The sequence below is a fragment of the Cicer arietinum genome, chromosome 7, assembly GCF_000331145.2.
Source record: "Cicer arietinum cultivar CDC Frontier isolate Library 1 chromosome 7, Cicar.CDCFrontier_v2.0, whole genome shotgun sequence".
NCBI classification, from domain to species: Eukaryota; Viridiplantae; Streptophyta; class Magnoliopsida; order Fabales; family Fabaceae; genus Cicer; species Cicer arietinum.
In genome coordinates this window covers 9,085,924-9,109,412 of record NC_021166.2, presented here as the reverse complement: position 1 = coordinate 9,109,412, position 23,489 = coordinate 9,085,924, and the positions used below count along the sequence as shown (strand labels likewise).

Below are 23,489 nucleotides of genomic sequence, written 5' to 3'. Positions count from 1 at the left end.
ATGAGTCATCCCTCATAATAAATATTTACAAAAAAACTATATATTTTTAATTGTAGTGACTATTTTCCAAATTTCCGGTAACAATTATAATTACTGGAAATTTTGATGCAAAAGTTGACTTACCGGAAATTTCAACAAGGTTCAGATTTTAGAGTAATTTTTTTTAACTGCTCACGTAAATGAATTTTTTAAGGATAAAATTGAATTTTTAACAAATTGGAGGTATAAGTTTAAATGGGGGATACAAAAGCCAATTCTCGTTAGTCTATAGCGTGTTGGGTCGACTCAACCCAACCCCATTTTTAATGTGGGCTAAATGACCCAGGCCAAAAAACTCTCATTTTAGTCTCTTTTTTCAAGGCTCAGCCTGCACTAATACGTGGATCAAACGGTCCAGCCCTTTTGGTATGGCTATTTTGACAGCTCTAGGCCACAAATACAATCCTCACCCTCAATAAAATGTTGACAAATAAAATATTAACAATAATAATTACTGACATTCATTGTTGAAAAAAAAAACAATTAATTTACAACTTCTATGATATAAGTGAGCTTCAGTTAGGTTAAAGAAATTTGAAATCTTGCTCGTGATGTTAGTAGAGCTTAGGTCTTGGAAGTGTTGAGATCGACCATTTTCAGACAATCCAAACAAAATCCTACGTGTTTCATGCATCAGCACAAAATTTGTGAGTCTTTCTTTCAATTGTTCTCAAAATTGTTTTTCTGCCTAAGTCTGTAACACCAAGGTTATATATAGTTACAAGATCATAAGGCCCATGTTGAACTGGGAATCAGAAGATTGTAAATGATTTTGTTAGGAGAATTCAAAGTTCAAACCGGCTCTTTATAATAGTTTAACAAAGGACAAGAGTTATCGTTGAATTTCTTCTGTTGCTTGTTGCCCCTTTTACTGGAGCATTTACTGCAGAACTTCCCGTGAGTATACAGAAGGCAATTCAGGTCAAACTTAAGTTCATTTGGAATCCTTTGGTTTAGATGAAGGTATGTCTTGTTTCTGTCGGCAACAGCCGGTACCCAACCAATGGTTTTTGCAATCTCAAATATCTGCATAAATATTCAAGTGTTAGAAATAATAACTCAATCGAGTCAAATGCTGTAAAAGAGAGATGGAATCAAAACATACGTGAGTGTCCACAGGAAAATCATCTTGCTGAAGGTTGAACATCAACACACAAGCCACCTATTATCAATCACATAATTTAGAGAAACCAACATAAAAGACGAAATAACTCAAACGTTTATGTTGAATTGAATATTAATTTTATAGTATTGCAAATTTTGACATGATGTTACAAAGGATGCAATAAAATCCAACCTACATTGATATACCATCAAAACAACAAATTATCCCACTAATAAAGTTTGTCATACTTAATCTCTTCGTGTATTGGAGAAAGAAGTTTACACACTCAAGTTTCGGTGTCTAGGTACCATGATATCCCAAAAAACAAAATGGAAAAGTCCTTCCTTCATTCAATTTGAATATTATCCTCATTCTCATAATAAAAAATTAAAGAAAACAATGTGCTGACACAGGGGAATTTTTTTATATTTAATGAAAATAAACAACATGGTGACAGGTAGCTTATCATTTTACTCCCTAGGCCAAGCCAGGTTCAGTTTTCTAAAGCACTTGAAGCCATGGGTGCTGGGAAAGCTGTAGGGTGCCTTCTCTACACCAAACAACTGAGTTAAAAACTTAATACATTGTATACATATCATATCAATATCTTCACCCCTATATCATATACTACATAGTACATGGTACATATTTTCTAAAACAAGGTCATGTACATCCATGTACCTGCAAAGTAATCTTTCTTGATGTACTTTAGCTCTGCTAGGTTGAGCTACTTAACTAAGTTAAATAGTAAAATAACATATGCTACCAAAATCATTGACAGAAAAAATATCACTACAAATAATGTTTACAATTTTCTCAAGGCCGTCCCTTCTTTTGTAGATAATAATATATACAATGTGGACTGTTGCCTCGGAATCAGAAACAAGGTGCAGAAGTAGTCAGAAAATCGGGAAGAGATCAGTAGAGAAAATTGAATGAGAAGAAAACAATACCATGCACCAAAGTTCATATTCATATCAAATCACAACAAATGTATCTATTTTTTTACAATGTATTAGCTTTGCTTGCATGCACACATGAGCTTTGAATAGGAGGAAAACGATATTGTTGTTTCAAAAGCAAAAAAATGGCATTTAGATACTCAGGATAATAACTTCCAAAATTTGTTGTATATTGCAATCGTAACACTGATTCAACAAGAAATGTGGCAAAAATTATACACTTATACACATTCTATTGCTTAATCCAATTTGTAGGGATGCCTTCAAAAGCAATCCTAATTCCTTATAAATAACAATGATATATAGTGCACATAAATGATACTATGATAAACATTTTCCACAACCACATTAGTTATTGCTTAGATTTAGTAAGTACAGCAAATAAAGAACCAAACAAGTTGTTTTAATTTTGATTAATCATTCAGTGAGCTAAAACAAAGAGAGATAAGGAAAAGAATATTACTGTTTTGGGACCAATTCCTTTGAAAAGAGAGAGTTCAGCCTTAATTTGAGCAACAGACAAATCACGCAAATACTCCAAGCAAAATTTACCCCTTTTCTCTAACAAACAACGCAACAAATTCTTAATACACGAAGCTTTAGTCGGAGCTAAACCTCCACATCTAATAGCATTCTCCAACTCCTTACTCTCAGCACCGTGCACCTTTCAACACAAAAAAAAAAAACAAATTAACAATAAATAATTCAGAACGGTACCGTTTCAGATGATACAATTAAAAACACGAGAACTTAAACGAAGTTATTGATGTTAATGCTACCTACATGTTCCCAAGTGGGAAATGAAGATTTGAGAGAAGCGAAAGCCTTATTGGAATTGGATTCCGTAGTGTTTTGGGAGAGTATGGTTCGAACTAAACCGTCTAGAACGGTTTCCGGTGGGTCTGGATTGATGGTGTCGTCGGTTTGTTGTTGTGATTTGCGATACTTGGCGAGTTCTGGAGGTAAGCCGTGTAGGGCTAAGAGAGTGTCTCGTATGTCGAGGCATTCTTGTGGGGTGGGTCCACTGTGAGAAGGGAATGGTTCCTTTAGATTTTCGTTTTCGGTTTGGATTTGACTCGCCTTAACTGACTTTGCATTTCGCTCTTCGTTGCGCTTTGCCTCTTGCTTCCTTTTCCGCTTCTTTTCCATTTTCTCTTTTCTATTGTTCCTCCTTCCTCTGATTAACCTTCACCGCGGGTATGTTTTGATTAGAAAATACATATTAAAAAAAACTTTAGGACTAGGTTTTTTTTTTATAATTATTTTTACAAATATAGCCTTTTAATATGTGAGATATAAAAAGCAAATATTTGATAATCAAGACTAATATTGAAAGAGATAACAGAAGTCGTTTACATAATAAATAAGTCTTAAAATTAAACTTTTCTTATAAATATAACAAAACAAAAATCTCCAATACTTTTTTAAAATTGGGATCAGATGTAGTATTATACTTTATTTTATAAAACTAAGAATTTTCTTTGACTACAAATTATTTTGTCATTCAAAGTAATAAAATATTGAGGACAAAACAAGTTCTACTTGATTATAAGCCAAACGGCACTTTTAGTATTCCATTTTAATCTATTTTAAGAATTGATTCTGGTTTGTTCATCAATTATTTAACATTAAAATTATAATGTGATATATGATATGATAATATAAAATTATTTATATAAAATAATTATTTCATTAATTAAATTATAAAATGAATATTTTTTAAGTTAGGAATAAAGTTTTTAAGAGATTTTGTGTTATCATTTTAAATCATCAGATGGTGCATCACGTCATTTAAACATGTCACATAAAAAAATTTAAATAAGAGATCAAAATTAGATGATTTTAAAATGGATGACAAATTCTAAAAGTGTAACTGAAATTAGGGGAACCAAAGTTGCAATTAAGTCAAAAATAAAAATGATTATTGGATCACGAGAGGTCTAAAATCATCAATTTGAACTAACAGCAATCACACAACTGAATTAAACAATACATTTTAAACCAAAACTATATGTCATTTGATATATGAATCTTCCGAGCTCGTTTCAGTTATCAGTCCATCAATTCATAAATATAGGTATACTCCATCAAAATGTAATAATCTCAATAATACAAAATATTTTTTTCTCACCAAAATAGAATATGCAATTTCAAAATGTAATAATAAAGCAGAAAAAAAGAGGAGTGGACAAGAGTTAACTGTTGAAAGTTTCCTTGACGTGAGAAGAATAAAAATTATTTAATGTGTGTTTGGTTCAATAGAGGATAATAGAATATAGAGGAGTGAAGAAAAGTGAAAATATATTTGATTAAAAAACATAGATGATTTTTTTTATAATTATTTTGTATTTGACAGGAAAGGAGGAAAAAAAATTTAAATTATTTTATGTTGTTTTTGATTCATCCCTCTAAAATCCACTAAAATGGAAAGAGAACAAACAAGGTATAGAATATTTTTTTACTCTCTTCAACCATTTCTTAAAAATTAAACAAAATACAAAAATATAATTGTATTCACTTTCCTCGTATCCATCTATCTCCAACCATTCATTATTCTAACACCAAAGATAAAAGATTATCTAAAACCACTCAAAAGAATAAAGTAGAATTTTATTTTAGCATAAAGAATTTAGTCGAAGTTATATTTTGTAATTTATAAAATGTACTTGAGTTTTGCGTTTTTGCTTTTTCATTAAAAAATTATATAATTATTACTAAAAGTTTTAGAATCCAAATGGCGGTTTAAAATCGTACTCTCTTGGGAGGAATAAATTTTAATCAAATGAATCAAACTACTTTTTCGCAAAAAACAGACAGGTACATCGAACTTCAAACTTGAATCAATAGTAGTATGGAAATAATGTATGGTACAGAAGTAAAAATAACAAAAATTTATTGAAAAATAACAAGCCACTACTTTTCTTGAAAAATTTCCTTGATACTAATCAGCATCGCTGATAATCGTACCCGTCAATGGTGTACGTGTACCGAATGTTAGATGCACCGTAACAAAAGACTTGTCCAAGACAAGAGAGACTGGGTCAGCCGTGGTGTTCCCCAAGGCCATGTCAGTTAACTCTACGACCATTCTGTCCATTCCACCAATGAAAAACGACAAATTATTTTTTATTTATTCATAATATGTTTGTACTTGTTTAATTTTCACCTATGTACATGTAAAAAGGATAAATATTCTTCCTAGCTTGTCGCGTATCATGTGAGAAAGCAGGCATGCGATTTCTCAAACTAGAAGTGCTGCAATGATACATATCAATCGCTTCCTTAACCATCGGATATATCAAGTGTTCCACCTCGAGTTTAAAACAATACAGGTTTAATGGCATTTTGATATTTTTATTTTTATTAATTTATATAAAATTCATCGTTTTATTTTTTAAAAGTTGACAATTTTGATATTTTTTTATAATTAAAAAATGCACTATTTAACATATTTTAAATAATGTAAATTATAATTTTATAATATAAAATAATATATTAATTATTTATAATTCATCAATTAAATTATAAATATAAATATAAAAAAAATTAAAATTAAAAGTTAATTTTTTGTGGTATTTTATGAGTATTAATCGTTATATATTATTATATTATATAATACGTTATTTAAAATATGTTACGTTATTTTTTAATTAAAAGATCATATAAAGAGATAAAAAATGTCAAATTTTAAATTAAGAAAACTAATTTTGTAAATCAATAAAAATAAAAAGATAAAAACTACAATTAAAAAGAAAAAAAATCATGTTAGTTGTATTTATATCGAATAATTAATCTCAATAGTTGTGTGGACAAAAATAGTGAGTAAATAGACTATCCTTCAAATGTTAAACGTATATAAAATTAATTCTTGAATTTTATAATTTAATAAATACATTTATATAATTGCAATGTAGATTGATTATTTTTCGATGAAAATTAAAACTTTAATAAATTAATTTGTCAATAACTAAAATAACATTAATGTGAGATTAATAAAAATAAATCATATATTCAATTATAATATCATATTAAAATATAAAACAAAAAAAATTTACATAAAAATTATTTTGATTTAATATTGTACAATTTTAAAGATGTATTTTTTAATTTATAAAATTCAAAAACTTGACATAATTCAATTTGCCACTCTGTCGATACCATTATTTAAAAAAACATTAATTAAAAATGATAAGGTAGGCTGGGGAACCCTAAAGCAAAAAAAGGTTTGCACCATATACTAACAATACTCTCTCCTAAGTCCTCACGAGAGTTATGATTGCTCCTACTTATCAATGAAGAAGCTTTAAAAAATTAACAATTACTAGTAAGAAATAACAACACATTCAATCCGTTCTTCATCAGTTTCTACACATGTATACATATCGATCTGCATATATATATCATAACATATATAGAGACTGCACCGCAGAGAATTCATGTATTACAATATGTACGGTGCAAGTGCAACCAAATACTAGTACTCAGCAGCGAAAGAAGGTTGAAATAAATATTACCAAACTATCCTTCATATCAATCACAGTAACACTTTTCTTCTGAACAACAAAAGTACCAACAATTCAACAAAAGTGACAAAGCATGCAAGCTAAGTATATAGCTAACACAATATCGTTCTGTCAATCAAACAAAAATTTGGTATAATAATGAAATAAAAACAAATGATATTCAAAGGATGCTTAATTATAGTAGCAGCATGGATGGAATAAACTTATAAATAACCAAAACATATATAAATGGATCATCGGACCGTGACGCTTGATTCCCCAATAGTATAGTTGGGATTGGATCTTAGTAGCATAGGCTATATATAGACCCAAAACCTTTCACTCTCTCTCTATATATAATTGAGTTGCACAAGCTAGGGTTTTCTCATAAGCAAAGGCAAAGTAACAACAACTTTTCCTTCTTTGTCTTCTTCTTGTGTTTGTTCTTGAGCTTGTTTTGAGTGGTCTTTGTGATGGTGAAGGTGATAATCATCATAAGCAGCAAAAGTTATTTGGTGGAAGAAGTTGATGATGATGTTTGTGATGATGATAATAATAAAGGAAGAGGTGGGGGGAGGGTTGAGGGTGTAATGATGATGGTTAGGGATATTGGTCAGAGAGGAAGAGGGAATAATAATGATGATTGCTAGTTGAAAGGTTGAAGAAAAATCCAAGGTAGTATTAGTTCGTGCCATCTCCTTGAAAAAAGAGAAAGAGACTAGTAATTGATACCTCTTCTCTCTCCTTTTCTATTGTGAGAAGGATGAATGAAAAGTATTATCACCAAAACTATAGTGCCAACTTTTTTATGCTCTCCACATATTGTTCCCAAGGAAAAGGAAATGCGACCCATTTCATTTTACTTGGACAATTTAATTATATTTCACATGCCACTCTAATTCTAACACTATAGGCTACATTAAAAACAGTGCAATCATTGCACTAGTCTATGATGGAGAGAGTTGAAATTGAAACATTCTTAAACAAGTCTCTTATTGTCTAGCTACTCGTTTGCAAACAAAATTTGTCTCAATTTTTTATGTATTTTATTTTTTCAAATGTATCATTTAAGTAATATTATTTATATAATTTTTAGTAATATAATTTTTACTATGTATTTATAATAGTGACAATTTATCAATAGTTAATAAAAGTAATATAGCCTCTCTTTTCTTTATATATATTTTTTAATAAGCATGAAAAAATAAAATGATACATTTATTATGAGAGAAAGATAGTATGATAAATGAATATAAAAATGATTAACTATATATTAATTGTTAGTTATTTGTTAACCTTTTAGAAATAGTTTAATATATATTTAATTATTTTTTTATACATATTTTGTAGTGTTGCGAGATTAAACACTTTGAAAAGTGTGAGTGTGTTTGTTGTAGTGGGGTGTTTTTGAGATATGTATTGTAAAAAGAATTACTTGTCATTAGATAGCAATTCTGACTCTTCTTTATTTTTTTTAGTTTTTCATTCTATATTTCTATGTTGAGGTTGTACTTTATTTTTTATTTTTTTTATCGATGTTGTTTTTCTCAACACTGTAGTTAACAAATTTAACTAAACAAATATCATATAGTTGATGTTTTGATTTTAATCAAACGATTATGATTTGTTGTATATATGCCGTGATTTTGAGACACTTTTGTTGATGTTCACATTGCAACATCCAAACAATTTTTACTGCATATGGGATCAATTTGTTTCCATACAATTAATTATAAAGATTGGGTGGTACTCTAGTTACAAAATATTGACGGTTCAAAATATATAAGTGCATAATGATTAAGTTGTTTGTAATCTTATTAATTATTCATAATTATGTAGAAAGATAATTCTATTTGATTTATATTCATATTAACAATAAGTAATAATTTTATATTCAAAAACAGTAAAAATGTTATTTGTGATTGTATATACAATAAAATATGATATACTATTATTAATATAAACTTTATAAGGTTTAGTTAAAGATATGATGTGGTATAACAGATATATATATATAACCATAGAAATAAAGAATTAATGACAAAGTTATCAAAAGAAATGACAAATGCGAATAAAAAAAAAAAAAGAGAGGCAGGTCAATTAAACATAATAGAAACAAAATATACATGTGCCCTTCTGAATGTAATGGTTGTGGTTCTGGGAAAAAGTAACTTATGGGGACAAAAATGTTGGTTACTATTCAAATAAACTCAATAATATTCCCGACATTCTGAAGCTTGAAAGCAATATTTAATTGTTTATGGAGATAGAGTAAAAGATTCCAAGTTAAGCATATTTAAATGTTTGTCCAGTACTATATATATATCTGATCTGATCATACTTTTTGATTTTTGCACTACTATTCATCATTTTAATTCTAATATGTATTTATTTATGTAAAATATCTTTTTTTTTTAGATTTCTGTTCAACCGTGTATTAATCATAATTTTCCTTTGCCACAGGTTTAAGAAATCTTATGGTTTTTTACACTAAGAGAAATCATATGTTGTTAATTGGTTGGTTGGTGTTTTTTGAACACACGTAGAGGACAAAAATAGTTTTGGAAAACAACTCATCAAACTTTTACTTATGACTTTATGTTTGACTCTGATAAAGTCAGTAGTCACGCATGAGCCAGCCTTTTCTTCCACTTTCTTGTCTTATGAACGGAGGAAAATGTGTGGCAAACCAAATGAGTTTAAGGGAAAAGTGTAACTTCTGGAATAAAAGTTAAAAATATTTTCTAGAGATTTAAATATTTTTGGCACAAAACATAGTCAAAATATGAAGAGCACAGTGATTAATTAGTCAGACCCAAATCTTTTTTGACGATTTTATAATTTTACTGACATTTGGTTAGGAAAATGTTTCATGGAGAATTAGGCCAAATGTCATTTTCTACCATTATGTTTGTCCAGGGTCAATTTCTCCCATGACAGCCACTGAATATCTCTTTTATCACCATCATCATTAGATTCACCTATAACTCTATTGACAAGTTATAAGGTACAGTGAAAAATGGAGGGTTTATCAATATTATAATTCTTTTTGATATATCCATTTATGCATTATATAGTATTTATTAAAATTAATTAAATTAAAAGTTTTGATATATAAATAAAATATTATTCAACTATTGATGATTTAATTTTAATAATATCAAAATTTATTAATTTATCGTAGAAATTTTCAACTCTGTATTATTATATTTTAACAATATTCATTTACTTTAATATATAATTAATTATACAGGATTCGCAAAAATATAAAAGAGAAAGAATGTTTCTATGACACGGTCCACGGACGCCCAATTTTTATTGCTCTTATATAAAGATTTAGAAATTTACAAGTTTCTGTTGGCCATCAAACGGGTTTTTTATTGGACAAAAATGTATATAAAAACCCGGACTCATAATTAATGGGCCTGTGGATAGCAGCTCCTTATCTGTCATAAGCCCATCCAGGGAAAAAGTGCTTATAATCCATTCTATTGTAGACAAGTAGTTGAGTTGAGTGCGAGATAACGTGAAAACGTCCGGAGTGAGCTCGAGAGGGAGATGGTAGTACTTTCATCGCTAAGCTCAAACTCGTCGACGCTGGAATCGGTGCAGATCTTCCAGGAGTAGTTTTAGCCATTGCTAGGTGAGTTTGATCTGTAATTAGAATAATGTATTTGCATTTCACAACCAAAATTGTACCCTAAACCCTATATGTGATTTTAAACCTTTTCAACCAAACTCTAAAAAAAAAAACGTAATGAAATCAACTTATAGAAACCCACATCTTCATAAAAACTCACATCTTCCCCTTCTCCTTATTCCGTTTCTTTGGTCAACAATAAACCTGACAATATTCAACTTACAATAAATACAAATAAGTGTAATGCAACTCTTTCACAGTCAATAACAAGATTGGTAAGTTTTTTCTTTTGGGTTTCAATCAATTTATTCCCCATTATTATTAATAAAATACCATATATTATGTCATTAAAGGCATGTAGTCTATGCACTTAAAATTTTTATAAGCATTTTTACCTAAAAGTTGATAGCACGGATGAAACTAACTGTTATTTCATTATTATTTTTAGCTTTGAAATTTTTTTGTTTTTGTTTTTACTCTTGGTAAATATACTACTTTTTATTTTTCCGCCTTATAATTTTGTTTCAGTATCTTCGCTGAATCCATTCCATTGTAGGCAGTGTTTGGACCTTTCATTCTGTTGAGTACAAACAGCTATCAACACAAGACTAGTAATCGAGTTTAGTACGAGATAACGGTAAAGCGCGCTGTGTGAGTCAGGGAAATGGTAGTACTTTTCAACTTTCAGTTTTCTCGGTGGACTTTCTACAAACACCTTACGCCACGAAAATCAATAACGCTTTGTCAATATAAATCCACATCCAATTTCTCCCATTTCGTAACCGTAACCTTCCGCCAGAAAATCCAAATTAATCTCTACGTCGACACACTTCTTCAATGGAACAAGGTATATATTCAGTTCCTCTCTCTCGCACGAACAACAACAATAACACTCAACTTCCTTTAACACTCACATTCTGTAATTGCAATCGCAGCGTATGAACCTAACTGCAGTTAAAGAAGTGAACGAAGTCATGGAAAGACACGTGGAAGACTCCCTTGCGATTTTGCCTCCGTTAAGCGATTCGCATCGCAGTCACTGCAGCACTTCCATAGACAAGCTCAAACTCGTCGACATCGGAACCCGTGCAGGTCTTCCAGGAGTAATTTTAGCCATTGCTCGACCAGGTGAGTTTTATCTGTAATTATAATGTTTTTGCATTTCCCAACCGAAATTGTGTTTATGGTTCGATTGTGACGTGTGATTTAATGCAATAGATTGGGATATAAACTTGTTAGAGTCTATGAATAAGCTATGCGTTTTCGTTGTTGGTGTTATTGGTTCCTCCAATATTCAAATGCTAAGAGGAAGAGCACAGGTAGAAGTACATTGACTCAATTTATTTTAATAAGAATTTTGGTTTGTGTATCCAATGTGTTTGTTAAAATGTAAATGGACACAGGACAGAGTTTGGGGGAGAATCTTTGCTTCAGAGAGAAGTTTGACATTCCAGTAGCCAGGGCAGTTGCGGAGACCAGAATATTAGGTACTATTGGAGACTTAATGATAATTTAATACTTTCCTGCTATAATGAGAGTAAGTGATTTGTTTGTTTCTCTTTTGGTGTTTGCTTCTCGTTATTTATTTTCCAGCTGAGTATTGTCTTATGTTGGTTCGTGTCGGTGGATTGTTTATTGCTGCCAAAGGTCATGATCCTGAGGTATGCAACAGATCTTATTAACCATGTGGATAATTTGTGTGTCATTCTGAGTCTTTTTCAATGTTTTAATTCATATATTGGGAAAATCACTAGCTTCTCGTGTTCATTAAGTTACAACAGAAGTTAACTTTGAAGGATAACTTATGTGAGTTGTGTTGAAACATAGGAATAACCACTTGTCAAAAATGTATTCTGTATGGGCATGCTTCTAGTTTGAAGTCTCTTTCATGGTTTAATAGACTGGGAAACACATACAATTTGCACTTATTTTTTGTGTTATATAATTCTCGTAGATATGGCGCATGGAATATAATGTTGAGAAAAGAGAAAACAGAGTAGGCTAATAGTTATCCTCTGAATAAAAAGTATATTTGAAAATATGAAAAATATGAAATTTAATGACTTGTTAAACCTATTTAATGACCTGTTAAACCTATTTAATGACTTGTTAAACCTTTATTTACCCAAAATACGAAATTTCCTCTGTTGAGTATTGAACCATGGTTAGGATTCAAATATCCTTTCTTATTCACATGTCTCTTGTCCTGTTTCTTCAATTTAAAAATGATACTGAAGAAAAAATTTATCTCTTTTGAGGGACCACATTTTCTCTCATAGTTGCTAGTTTTCCTTCAAATATGTCATATTTCTATAGAAGGGATAGGGAAGAAAACAACAAAAAGGGATAGATGCTTTGATTCTCATCAGGGAAATGATCCACTATCAGTGCAAACTGCAAAGTTTTTTACTTTATCATTGGCTGGCACATCATTAAAAAGTTACACTTCCTAGTAGTGGTTGATGTATGGTTGGATGTTAATGTAAGAAACTATACAACGACTATAGATCAAAGTCGTATCATTTTTTGTTTTTTCAGATTATAAGTACATATCAAGTCTTCTAAAATTATTATGTGGCTTTTCTTTAAATTTCCTACGGATTTGAAATTGTGATCCAACTATTAATTTCCTGTGTGATGAACTCGGGTAGGACGAAGTTATGAAAGCTGAAAGCGCACTCAAGAAAATGGGTGCATCATTGTTGCAAGTATGCTCAGGTACACATTTTTAACTTTCAAACTTAACTCTTGCAATATATACTTTTGTACTGAGTTTTTTTTCTTAAAAAAAATCAAAATTGATATGATTTTCTGAGATGAAACTTACATTTCTGTTCCTGTGAATATAGGATTTTAATATTTATATTTTAAGTTAAGTTGAGAGATTTATAACTTACCGGTCAGGTAGTGCTAACCATATCTTGCAAATTTGTGAATTTTATGACAAGCCTAAGCTGTAACATCAATTTTCAATGATTTGATTCCCCTCTCCGCACCCTTTTATTTGAATGATGTGGATCTTAGTGAGGGATGTCTCTTTTTACTGGAAAACACTAGGGAATTTAGTTAATACTAGTGGCGACGATGGCTAATGCTGTCCCAGTGGCTTGTGGATGTACACATCAGTATACTGTAAAAGTCTGCCTGTGGATCAAGGTACATAGGTGAACACTGATAATTTTAGGTCATAAGCGAACTAAAATCACTTCTCATGAAATTCAAGACTTCAAAATAACAACAAAATTATAAATTGAAATGCAATAGATTGAAATGTAATATTGTTAGTGTCAAGTGATGCGTTTTCATGGAGCGCATTGATGGAGTTATTGGTTCCTCCAATATTCAAATTGTAAGAGGAAGAGGTAAAACTACACGACTCAATTTATTTTAATAGGAATTTTGATATGTGTATGTGGTGTGTTTTGCTAAAATGCTGATAAAGTTGAGAAATCTGACTTGTCAAACTTCTTCTAAGAAGAAGAGGTAGAACTACACGACTCAATTGAAGGTATGATTTTCTTTTCGAATCTGAATAGTAAGTTGCCGAAAAAATTACTTGAATAATATTGCATTGCTTTCCATAAATTTTATAACGATGATTTTGATTGCTTACTATTTTTTTAGGTTTTATAAAGAAGCATATATCATGTAGCACTTCAAATTTTAAATAGAAGAATATTTAAATTACACAATAGTTGTATCACATGATACAAAATTAAATTTTGAAGTATCTTTTTTAACTAAGGATGTTCAATAAATTTCAAAAAATTAGAAATAAATTATGATCCTACTTCCATTCCATAAAAGTAAGTAAGTGATTCTAAGATAAAGAGTTCATTGAGCTATTATATTTTCTTCAAATTCATGTTAAGATTTATCTAATTTTTACTTGGCTAGCTAATAACAAAAAACATTAATTTTCAATATGTTACTGGAAATTTCACTCTTTAAATAAGTAGAACATTCGTGGTACACGAGGTAAGTTGGAACAATTATGATTTAAATATTTTGAGGTTATATAATGTATTTACACTTATTTCCTTTTCTCTCTCTCTATTTTTTACTTTTTTTTACGTGGTCATTTTTTATTGTCTTTTTACGTAAACAATCAAGACTTGGATGTTATTATTAAAAAAATAGAGCATTAAAACATTTAAGCAAAACTAATATACCTTGCTTGCTTGAGCATAAGTCACCTATTATATTGTTGTGGGTAGTTCCTACTATAGTCAAAACTCTAGATTAAAAGGAGGTAAAGATCTTTCGCCGATGGTCACATCTCTCACTAATCCCGTGACTTTAACCTCTTGTTTATTATTGCATATAATATTATTCTAAATGATATGTATGTTTATTTATTTATTATAATAGCATAATTTCTTGCTTTGGCATTGATTGTTTCCAATGATATAGTATCTCTCCTCTTTTATTTATTTATTTTATATATATTTCTTTCATATGCTTTTTACTTTTTTGTTTTATATATTTCTTTCATATGCCTTTTACGAGTGCTCATGACTCATTTGAAAGACTCGTCAAAAGAGATTAAAGTCACTCGAAAATTTAGATAATCCATCTTATTGAAGCTCTGAAAAAAAATTTGTAAATGTATACATATATATATATTCTGAGCTATAAATCAAGTAGCATCGAAAATTTATCACTCATTGGAAAATATTGAATAATTATTTCGAGGGAACACTTCAGTGATTTACCGTAGATTGAAATTCTTGGAAATAAAGATGAGGCAGATTATTATCTCCAACAAGAGAATATCATATTCACTTCATTTTCTCTCAGCTTGCATTTTCTCTATATGTATGATGGTAGCCTTTATAAGTTTTACAAATTTTGTAGAAATATTAAAGATAGAAGATTTTATGAAAATTTTACAAGAGGAACCATTTTGAAGTATTTTGCTGCACAAAATGTATAGTATCGTTGGAGATTACTCTTAATGAGTATTGTGAAGATCTATTAAGATTCAAATACTTAGCATATGAGATCTTTAATCTTAATAGATCTCCACAATACTCATTAAGAATAATATCCAACAACACTGTACACTTTATGCAACAAAATGCATGCTCTTGTAGAATTTTCACAGCACGTAGAAGTTCTAAATTAGCTTTCGTACGTAACTTTTATATTTCTTGCGAAAACTTTGTTGTGATAACAACTTTTCATAATAAATAACACAAATTTTAAAACTTATAAACTAGGGTATAAAGACTACCATCATAACTGATTTTAGAGAAAATGCAAGCGAGCGAAAATCAAGTGAATATATTACCTCGAGGTCAATATGCAGTACTTTCCATTGAGTGAGAAATTTGTTTCCAAAGTCACTTGATTTATAACTCAGACAAACAACTTTTTTCACTATTTTTTTCTTCAGAGTTTTGATAGAATACTTTGAATTTGATGAATCGTCTAAATTATTAATAAAAATCTCTTGAACAATCTTTCAAATGATTTCTCTTTGAACGTAAAAAGCTAAAAAAAAAAGACAAAATACTAATTGGAAACAAAGCTAAAAAAAAAGACAAAATACTAATTGGAAACAATGCAATGCCAAAACAAAAAATGATGCTATTATAATAAATAAACATGTATATCATTCCCAATGCAATACTAAATGAGACAAAGTTAAAGTCAAGGGTTAGAGAAAGATGTGACCGTGAGCATATGTTTACCTCCTTTTAAACAAAATCAGTTGATTGTGAGTAAATGGGAATCACATTCAATCTAAAATTCAGTTGATTGTGAGTAAATGAGAATCACATTCAATCTAAAATATAGTTACATTAGAGTTTGACTATGGTAGAAACTATCCACATTATAGGTGATACCTCTACTTATGCTACAACAAGCAGGCTATATAGCTTTTCTTATGTTCTGTTTTTAAAATTTAACAGTCAATTTGTTTACATAAAAAGACAGTAAAAAATGACTTCGTAAAAAATAATATAAAATGGAAAGGAGGAAATAAGTGTAAATCTATTAGGCCATATACACTTTTGAGCTGTAATTTGATCTCCATAACCTTAAAATGTTGAAATCACATATGTTGAAACTTAGTTCGTGTAACTCGCCAATTGCCACAAGTCTCCTATTTATCTTAAGATTGAGATTTCCAGCAACAAATTGGGAAGAATATTTTTTGTAGTTAGTTAGTCCCATAAAAATTATAATAATAATTTGAAGAAAACATAATAGATCAATAAATTTTATCTTAGAAACACTTACTTTTATGAATATAGGATCATAATTTGTTTCTAACTCTTCTGAAATTTCTTGAACTTCTTTAGATAAGGAAGATACTTCAAAATTCAATTTTTTATCATGTGATTCAACTAATGAGAAGTAAAAGTTAGGTCGAGATTCTTTCAATAAAGATGTATTGATCATAAAGACATTTTTCCAATCATCTAATTTTTTAATACACACCCTCAACTAATCTTTCATAAATGATGGAAACTCATAACATTATTTAACCTTCAGGTCTCATAGAGTAATGTCAACCATTTTGTAATTGAAATATTTTATGGAAAGTAATATTATTCAAAAGAGTTGTGCTATACGCATGTGATGCACTAGTTTAATAAAACTTGAGATGTTTGTAGTATATGTTATATGTTTGGCTGAAGTTATAGAGTTAGTGGCCAACCAAATATTTCGCTTTTTATTGCCTTTCTCTCTGGTAATTTTTTCAGCAATTTCTTATTCCAATTTGAAAAGAAAACCATACCTTCAATTGCGATAAATCCATAACAATTAAAAGAAGTGTAATTGTATAGTTTGACAAGTCAGATGTCTCCATTTTATCAGCATTTTAACAAACGCATATACATAAATCAAAGGACAGAAGAGAAAGCTAAGCAAATTTATTGCTAAACATAAATGATTAACAATGAAACGTTTACTATCGCAAGGGACCTTTGACTTGATAATGTGATATTTGAAATTAGCTATTCCCTACTAATTAAACTCAAATGTTACTAAACTTTGCATTACTATACTCGATTGAATCACTCTTATTTTTTCACAAATTAAAATTATAAATCAATTGAGTTTGTTGAAAAAGAGACAAGCATTTGCTCTGCTCACGTTTTAATAGGATATTCACATCTTAAATTAACTCCGCAACTTGAATATTATCTAATTGAAATGCATAACATTATCCAAAAGAGCATAACAATCAAGCTAGAAGTGACCACAATACTTTGAAATGACATAGTCCAATAGTTTTTGACAGAGTCAGGTCCAACAACAAAACCAATAGAAAACAAAATTATAAAGAAAATTAAAATAAGAAATTGTACCCCTATGGAACCTTTTTAGTATTTCCTTACAAATTGTTTCGGTTTGTATTATAAATGCACTTTTTGACTTTGGTCTTATATTGTTTTTCAATATATAATATATATGTTGTCTTTTTTTTACTTGTTAGACTATTTTACATGTACATAAATCTAAATTTGATGATCTATTTGAAAGAGTATTGGAATAGAATTGTATTAAAAATTATGAACTAAATGAATATGACAATATAAAAATTGTTAACCCCTTGAAGAATATAATGGAAGGGAAGACAAAAGAAGAAATTTTTTTACTCTACATTTAGATCAAGGGCCTTCGAAAATATTGTTACAGTGGAATATGAAGGGTTATCTTGAAGAAATACTTGTATTAGGGATAATAAACAAAGTAATTGGAGGTTATGCACAATTCTATTTCAAAAATGGATAGTTAGGTCGGATTCACTTAATTTACTTGTGTTTGTGGTGCTTTCATCTTTAATGTTAGATATGGTTGTAGCCTTTACACGTTGATTCATAAATTTTATTTATTCTTACTTATTTATTATTTTTGTTTTAAATAAAAAAATATTTTATTGTTTAAAGTTTAGAGTAAGATGCAAGTCTTTTCACACATATTTTATAGATTTACTTCAAATGCAAATTTCAAATGACAAAAATGTGAAGAAAACAGCTGAATAGTTTGTCAAAAACTTAAAATCGTTGAAGGGAGATAATTGGAAAATTCATAAAGTTGCCCAAAAGAAGTAAATGTTGAGAATAAAAGCGATAGAGGGTCCAAAAAAACACCATTTTTTCAATGTGTTGCATTGTGGCATTGTCTTCCTTCGGAGAGAGTCCAAATTACTGAATGTCTAACCTGACGGGAGTATTTTCATGGGCAACTTTCTTTATCTATACAGGTCAACTAAGTATGAGCTATTTATTTATGTACTGGTTTTTATTTATTTATTTTTTTTTAGTACCATTGTCATTCACATTGAAATTCTATAAAAAAAATCAATCAAATGAATGAAGAATGTATAATTCTTATCAATAATATACTATTGAAAAGAATTATGCATTCTTTTTTGATTGGTTTTTTATAGAATTTTTCACTAACAATGGTATTAGAAAATAAAAAGAAACAAATAAATAGCTCATATCTATTTGATTTTGTACAAAGTTGCCCACGGTAATACTCCCTCGGATTAGACATTCGGTCGGACTCTATCACTTTTGAAAGAAGACAATGCCAACAAATTGAATAAATGGTGTTTTTGGACCCTCACTTTTGTTCTCATCAACGTTTACTTCTTTGGGGAATAATTTTTTCAATTATCTTCCTTTAATACTATTATGTTGCTTTCTTCACATTTTTTATTATCTGAAAATTGCATTTGAAGCAAATCTATAACATATGTGTAGGTAACTTTACCTTACTCTACACCTAGAGCAACAAAATGTTTTTTAATTTAAAACAAAAATGATAAATTAATTAGAATAAATAAAATTTATGAACCAAAATGTAAAGGCAAAAGTTATCACAAATAAGTAAATCCGACATAACTTTTTTTTTTAAATAGAATTTGTGCATATGCTCCAATTACTTTGTTTACTATCCCTATTTGAAGTATTCCCTCGAGATAACCTTCCCTAATTTTCCACGGGTAAATGTAACAATATTCGAAGACCTTAATAGAGTAAAAAAATTTCTTCACATTTTTTATCTTCACTTCCACTATATTCTTTGAGGGGTTAACAATTTTTATATTCTGATCTCAATCTAGTTCATAATTTTTAATACAATTATACTCACTCTTTCAAATAGATCATCAAATTTACGAACAAGTAAAAAAGACAGTATATATAGATATTATATTTTGGGAAACAATACCATACCAAAGTCAAAAAGGTTCCGCATGGGTACAATTTTCTTTATAATTTTCTGTTGGTTTAGTTGTTGAACCTGACTTTTTTAAAAAAACTATTGGACTATGTCATTTCAAAGTGGATAATATTCATGTCATGATGGTTAATCTAAGATGTGATTATCCTATTAAAATGTGATTATAGCACATGCTTGTTTCCTTTTTTAAAAACTCAATTGATTTAGAATTTTAATTTGTGAGAAATTAAGAGTCATTCAATCGAGTATTGTAACACAAAATTTAATAGGATAGTCAAGTTAAATTAGTAGGAAAGAGTCAATTTCAAATATCACCTTATCAAGTCAAACCTTAGAGTAAGATGCAAGTCCTTTCACACATATTTTATAGATTTACTTCAAATGCAAATTTCTAATGACAAAAATGTGAAGAAAGCAGTTGAATATAAAGTAGTTGGTCCCGGGAACGACCAGTTGAAGGAAGTTGGAGGTAGCTCGTTCAGGGAGCGACCTTGCACCAGGAGTATTTTTTTTATTTGGCCGTTTTAATAATTATTATATCATTTAATGATTAAAAATAATAAAATAAAATAATAATAAATAATACATTAATAATAATAATAATAATTAAAATTAATTATAATTAAAATTAAAAATAGTAAATTACATTATAAATTTTTAAAAAAAAATACATTAAAAAAGAAAAAATAAATTAACTAACAAAAATATATAGAGAAAAAAACATCAAATTTATACTATTTATCTAGGATGTCGTTGAACTCATCTAGCACATGATTTGGTTTAGACAGCACACCAAATTATTTATATATGTCGAACAATATCTGTGTGATCTCCGTTTGCAACCGCCTTCATATCTTTATGTGCAGTCGACATCTCAATCAACCCTATAACAACAATAGTACCCCTCAAACTCGTTCAAAGAGACGAGTTCGACGACATCCTAAGTGGAATTGAAAATCATTTTAGTGGACTTCAATACTATAAATTTGATGTTTTTTTCTCTATATATTTTTATTAGTTAATTTATTGTATTTTGTTTCATGTTATTATATAACTTTTTTTCTTTTTTAATGTATTTTTTAAAATTTATAATATAATGTATTATTTTTAATTTTAATTATAATCATTTTTAATAATAATAATTATTATTATTATTTATTAATTTATTATATTATTATTATTTAATTATTTTTAATTTATTAAATAAATAATAACAATTATTAAAACTGCAAACAAAAAAAAAATCACTCATAGTGCAAGGTCGCTCCTCGACCTCCAACTAAGTCTAAAAAGGTTTATTCCTTCAGTTGGTTGCTCTCTAGCCAACGACTTGCTACTGACTCCATAAAAGTAGGACACTCAGGTAATATTATTTGAGAGTGAGATTGAGTGGAAGGACATCTTATTAATCTTTGTTTGATAACATAAATTATGACAACTCAGTGATCCTAACTTTAACCAATAAAATAGAATTGACTATAATGCCATATTCTCGAGTTGGCATAAATATGTGATTTTAAACCTTTTCAATGATTTTAAACCTTTTCAACCAAACTAAAAAAAAAGTAAGGAAATCAACTTATAGAAAGCAATTATTCATATTCAATATATTTTTTAATTAAAAGTAAGGAAATGGAAGTCACATAAATAGTCATCTTGGCCCTATTGATTAGTAGAAAGGAAAAACAATGCTGACATTTATTAGAAAGAACATAACATATTGTTGGACAAAAAAGCATTGCAATCTTTATAACCACACACCTTTGCCTGTAATTTCTTCAAAACATGCACCATTACTATTCTACGCATGTTTCTATAAAACAACAATCATTAAATTAACAAAACAAATACCAGATCTTTTTGGTTAAAAAGATAAGCCACATATTCTAGACTTTCTTGCAAGCTTCGAGTAGGAGGATTATTGATAGTTTAAGATTTTTGGCCTTTAGGCCTTTACTTAAGCATAGGGAATTAAAAAGTATAGAGTTATTTCACTCATGTATTACTCATATGTCATGAAAAAGTTTAGCTTAGGATAATTATAAAGTAAGACTCTTAATAAGTTAGAAGAAATTATAAATAATTAAAAGTAGTACTATAATGTAATTACTTTTCATTCATATTCACCTTTTTTATTGACTTCCTTGTGAATCTCAGAGCATGAAGAATTCTTTTGTTACATTAATTGTTCAAAAATCAGACATCACTATCTATGTGTTTGATTTTTAATCCATTCATATTTTAGTAAATTCAAATATTTTGTGGAAAGATAGTCGGAGATAGAGAAGAAAAAATAAGGCACGAGGTATTTAAGTTGCATTGAATTTGTTAACATAACATCATGTTTTTAAAATTTTAATAAATTTCAACTGTACGTAAGCAAAATCAGTGAACAAATAAGAGGCCAAAAAATAGTGATTCAAGTATATTGTCTTTCTCATTCCAAATTTTGAGTACAAACTGTATAGATTGTATGCATATTTACATGATAGAATTGAAGAAACAACATATTAGAATTAAAAAAAACATAAGGAGTTCAATGAGAGCTTAACTATAAATGAGATTCATCATGTAATTTCCAAATATGCATGCCATTCACAACAAAATGTCATGTTACATATACAATATGGTTGTAGTTGTAGTCCTGAACTTCTTAAGAGATTTGATGTTTTATTTTATCAGAGCAGAGGCACAACACCACCCAAAGTGCAAATAACATAAAAATCAATTAATTAAAAGACAGGTATTTCATTCAAGTGTAGTCATATCAATTTGAGTCAAAATATTATTCGAAGACATGATCAGTGATCACCACTGAAATCTCCCAAAAAAAACAAAAGATTCATATTGAAATTAACACAAACAGGTAGAGAGCAATGAGATACAAACAACCGTTAGTAACTACGTTATGTGCATCTATATGATTGAACAATTGTGCTTGAGATGTCATCTTAAAGTACTTGATATAGCTTGTTGAATTTATAACTTTAAAACTTTTTTTATCACTTTTTTTATTCTAAAAAGGATTACATTTGTGCAAACCAATAAGGACTTGAATTTGCAATTAAGATCCATCAATATTTGCTTGATCATTAGTGGTTTTTTATTGTCTTCAAAATTGAGTTACCTTTCATTGTTTCAAATTAATATAACAACTTGATGATTCTCCTTTCTCTGCATTTCAATTTTAGCTCAATGCAAAAAATATAAATATTACACTCTTACAAAGACAATAAAATCCATTTGTTGTCTGTTGTAAATGTTATTGGACTTTGGTTTCTAAAATAATGTGACATCAAATCTTAGTTTGCATGACGTTGGTGTACCAAATTGTTATGCTGTCATGGTCAAGTATAGTTTGCAGTTATCATCTACTTTGTATTTTGGCTTTTCCTTCCAAATTTCTATTTTGACCAGTACTACTGTTCGTTTGGAGATGTTTTTCTATATAAAAATTATGATTTGCAATAACTAAAATCTTTTCCTTTATGAGTATGTTATGAGCAAGTTGAATTTAGAATATTGTTGAATTATTTTATTTTATGTAGGGATGAGCGACGTCAACTTATTCTATTCTATATACAAGTGTACTTATAAATGTATTTACAATTTTATTTAAAAATTAAATTATGAGTTTGTTTTAAGTTATTTTATTTTCCTTTTTATTCTTAACATTGTGTAATATTTTTCCTAGGTTGTGTTTGAAGTGTAGAAGCATCTTTATAGATTGTCTAATATCATATTAAAGGTTTCCTCAATTGTAGTTCCCCAGTTATAGATGGCAAGACAAAGTAGTGGCTCTAAATGCTATAAGCAAGTTATCAAGTGCATCAATATGCTCGAAGCACATCGATATGCTCAGAGCATGGCAGGACATGCAGTGGTGAATTGAATTGTCAGACACTTACCATATTTTATTTTTAATTAGATAAAAAAAATTATAACTATATATATTTGATGTAATTGATCTCAAATTTCTCTATAAAGATGTTACATAACTTTTATCAAATAAATTAGCTATTGAAGTTGCA

The 23,489-nt window shown here is 28.9% G+C and overlaps 2 protein-coding genes and 1 long non-coding RNA gene across 13 annotated transcripts; 2 read left to right on the top strand and 1 right to left on the bottom strand.

Annotated features, from left to right (window-relative positions):
• Nucleotides 1–451: 451 nt before the first annotated feature.
• LOC101512126 (putative DNA glycosylase At3g47830) lies at nucleotides 452–3,311 on the bottom strand. The gene is made up of 4 exons (XM_004508778.4): nucleotides 2,890–3,311; nucleotides 2,570–2,770; nucleotides 1,145–1,201; nucleotides 452–1,065 (listed from the first exon to the last, which is right to left on the bottom strand). The coding sequence occupies exons 1-4, from the start codon at nucleotides 3,253–3,255 to the stop codon at nucleotides 832–834; spliced, it is 858 nt and encodes a 285-aa protein (XP_004508835.1). The 5' UTR covers nucleotides 3,256–3,311; the 3' UTR covers nucleotides 452–831.
• On the top strand, nucleotides 552–2,349 carry LOC113787599 (uncharacterized). Its single transcript, XR_012163883.1, has 2 exons — nucleotides 552–686; nucleotides 1,985–2,349. It is a non-coding gene; the product is annotated as an uncharacterized lncRNA (long non-coding RNA).
• A 6,751-nt stretch (nucleotides 3,312–10,062) lies between the features above and the next one.
• LOC101510850 (uncharacterized) lies at nucleotides 10,063–23,489 on the top strand. Of its 11 annotated transcripts, none has more exons than XM_073363367.1 (8): nucleotides 10,063–10,251; nucleotides 10,777–11,095; nucleotides 11,184–11,376; nucleotides 11,467–11,567; nucleotides 11,657–11,735; nucleotides 11,842–11,909; nucleotides 12,900–12,966; nucleotides 23,207–23,489. In XM_073363367.1, the coding sequence occupies exons 2-8, from the start codon at nucleotides 10,913–10,915 to the stop codon at nucleotides 23,251–23,253; spliced, it is 738 nt and encodes a 245-aa protein (XP_073219468.1). In that variant the 5' UTR covers nucleotides 10,063–10,251; nucleotides 10,777–10,912; the 3' UTR covers nucleotides 23,254–23,489. The 11 variants fall into 11 exon arrangements, 10 of the variants coding, with proteins under 10 accessions (XP_073219468.1, XP_073219467.1, XP_073219470.1 ...); XM_073363366.1 differs by having other exon boundaries at nucleotides 10,064–10,251; nucleotides 10,809–11,095; XM_073363365.1 differs by having other exon boundaries at nucleotides 10,070–10,251; nucleotides 10,805–11,095.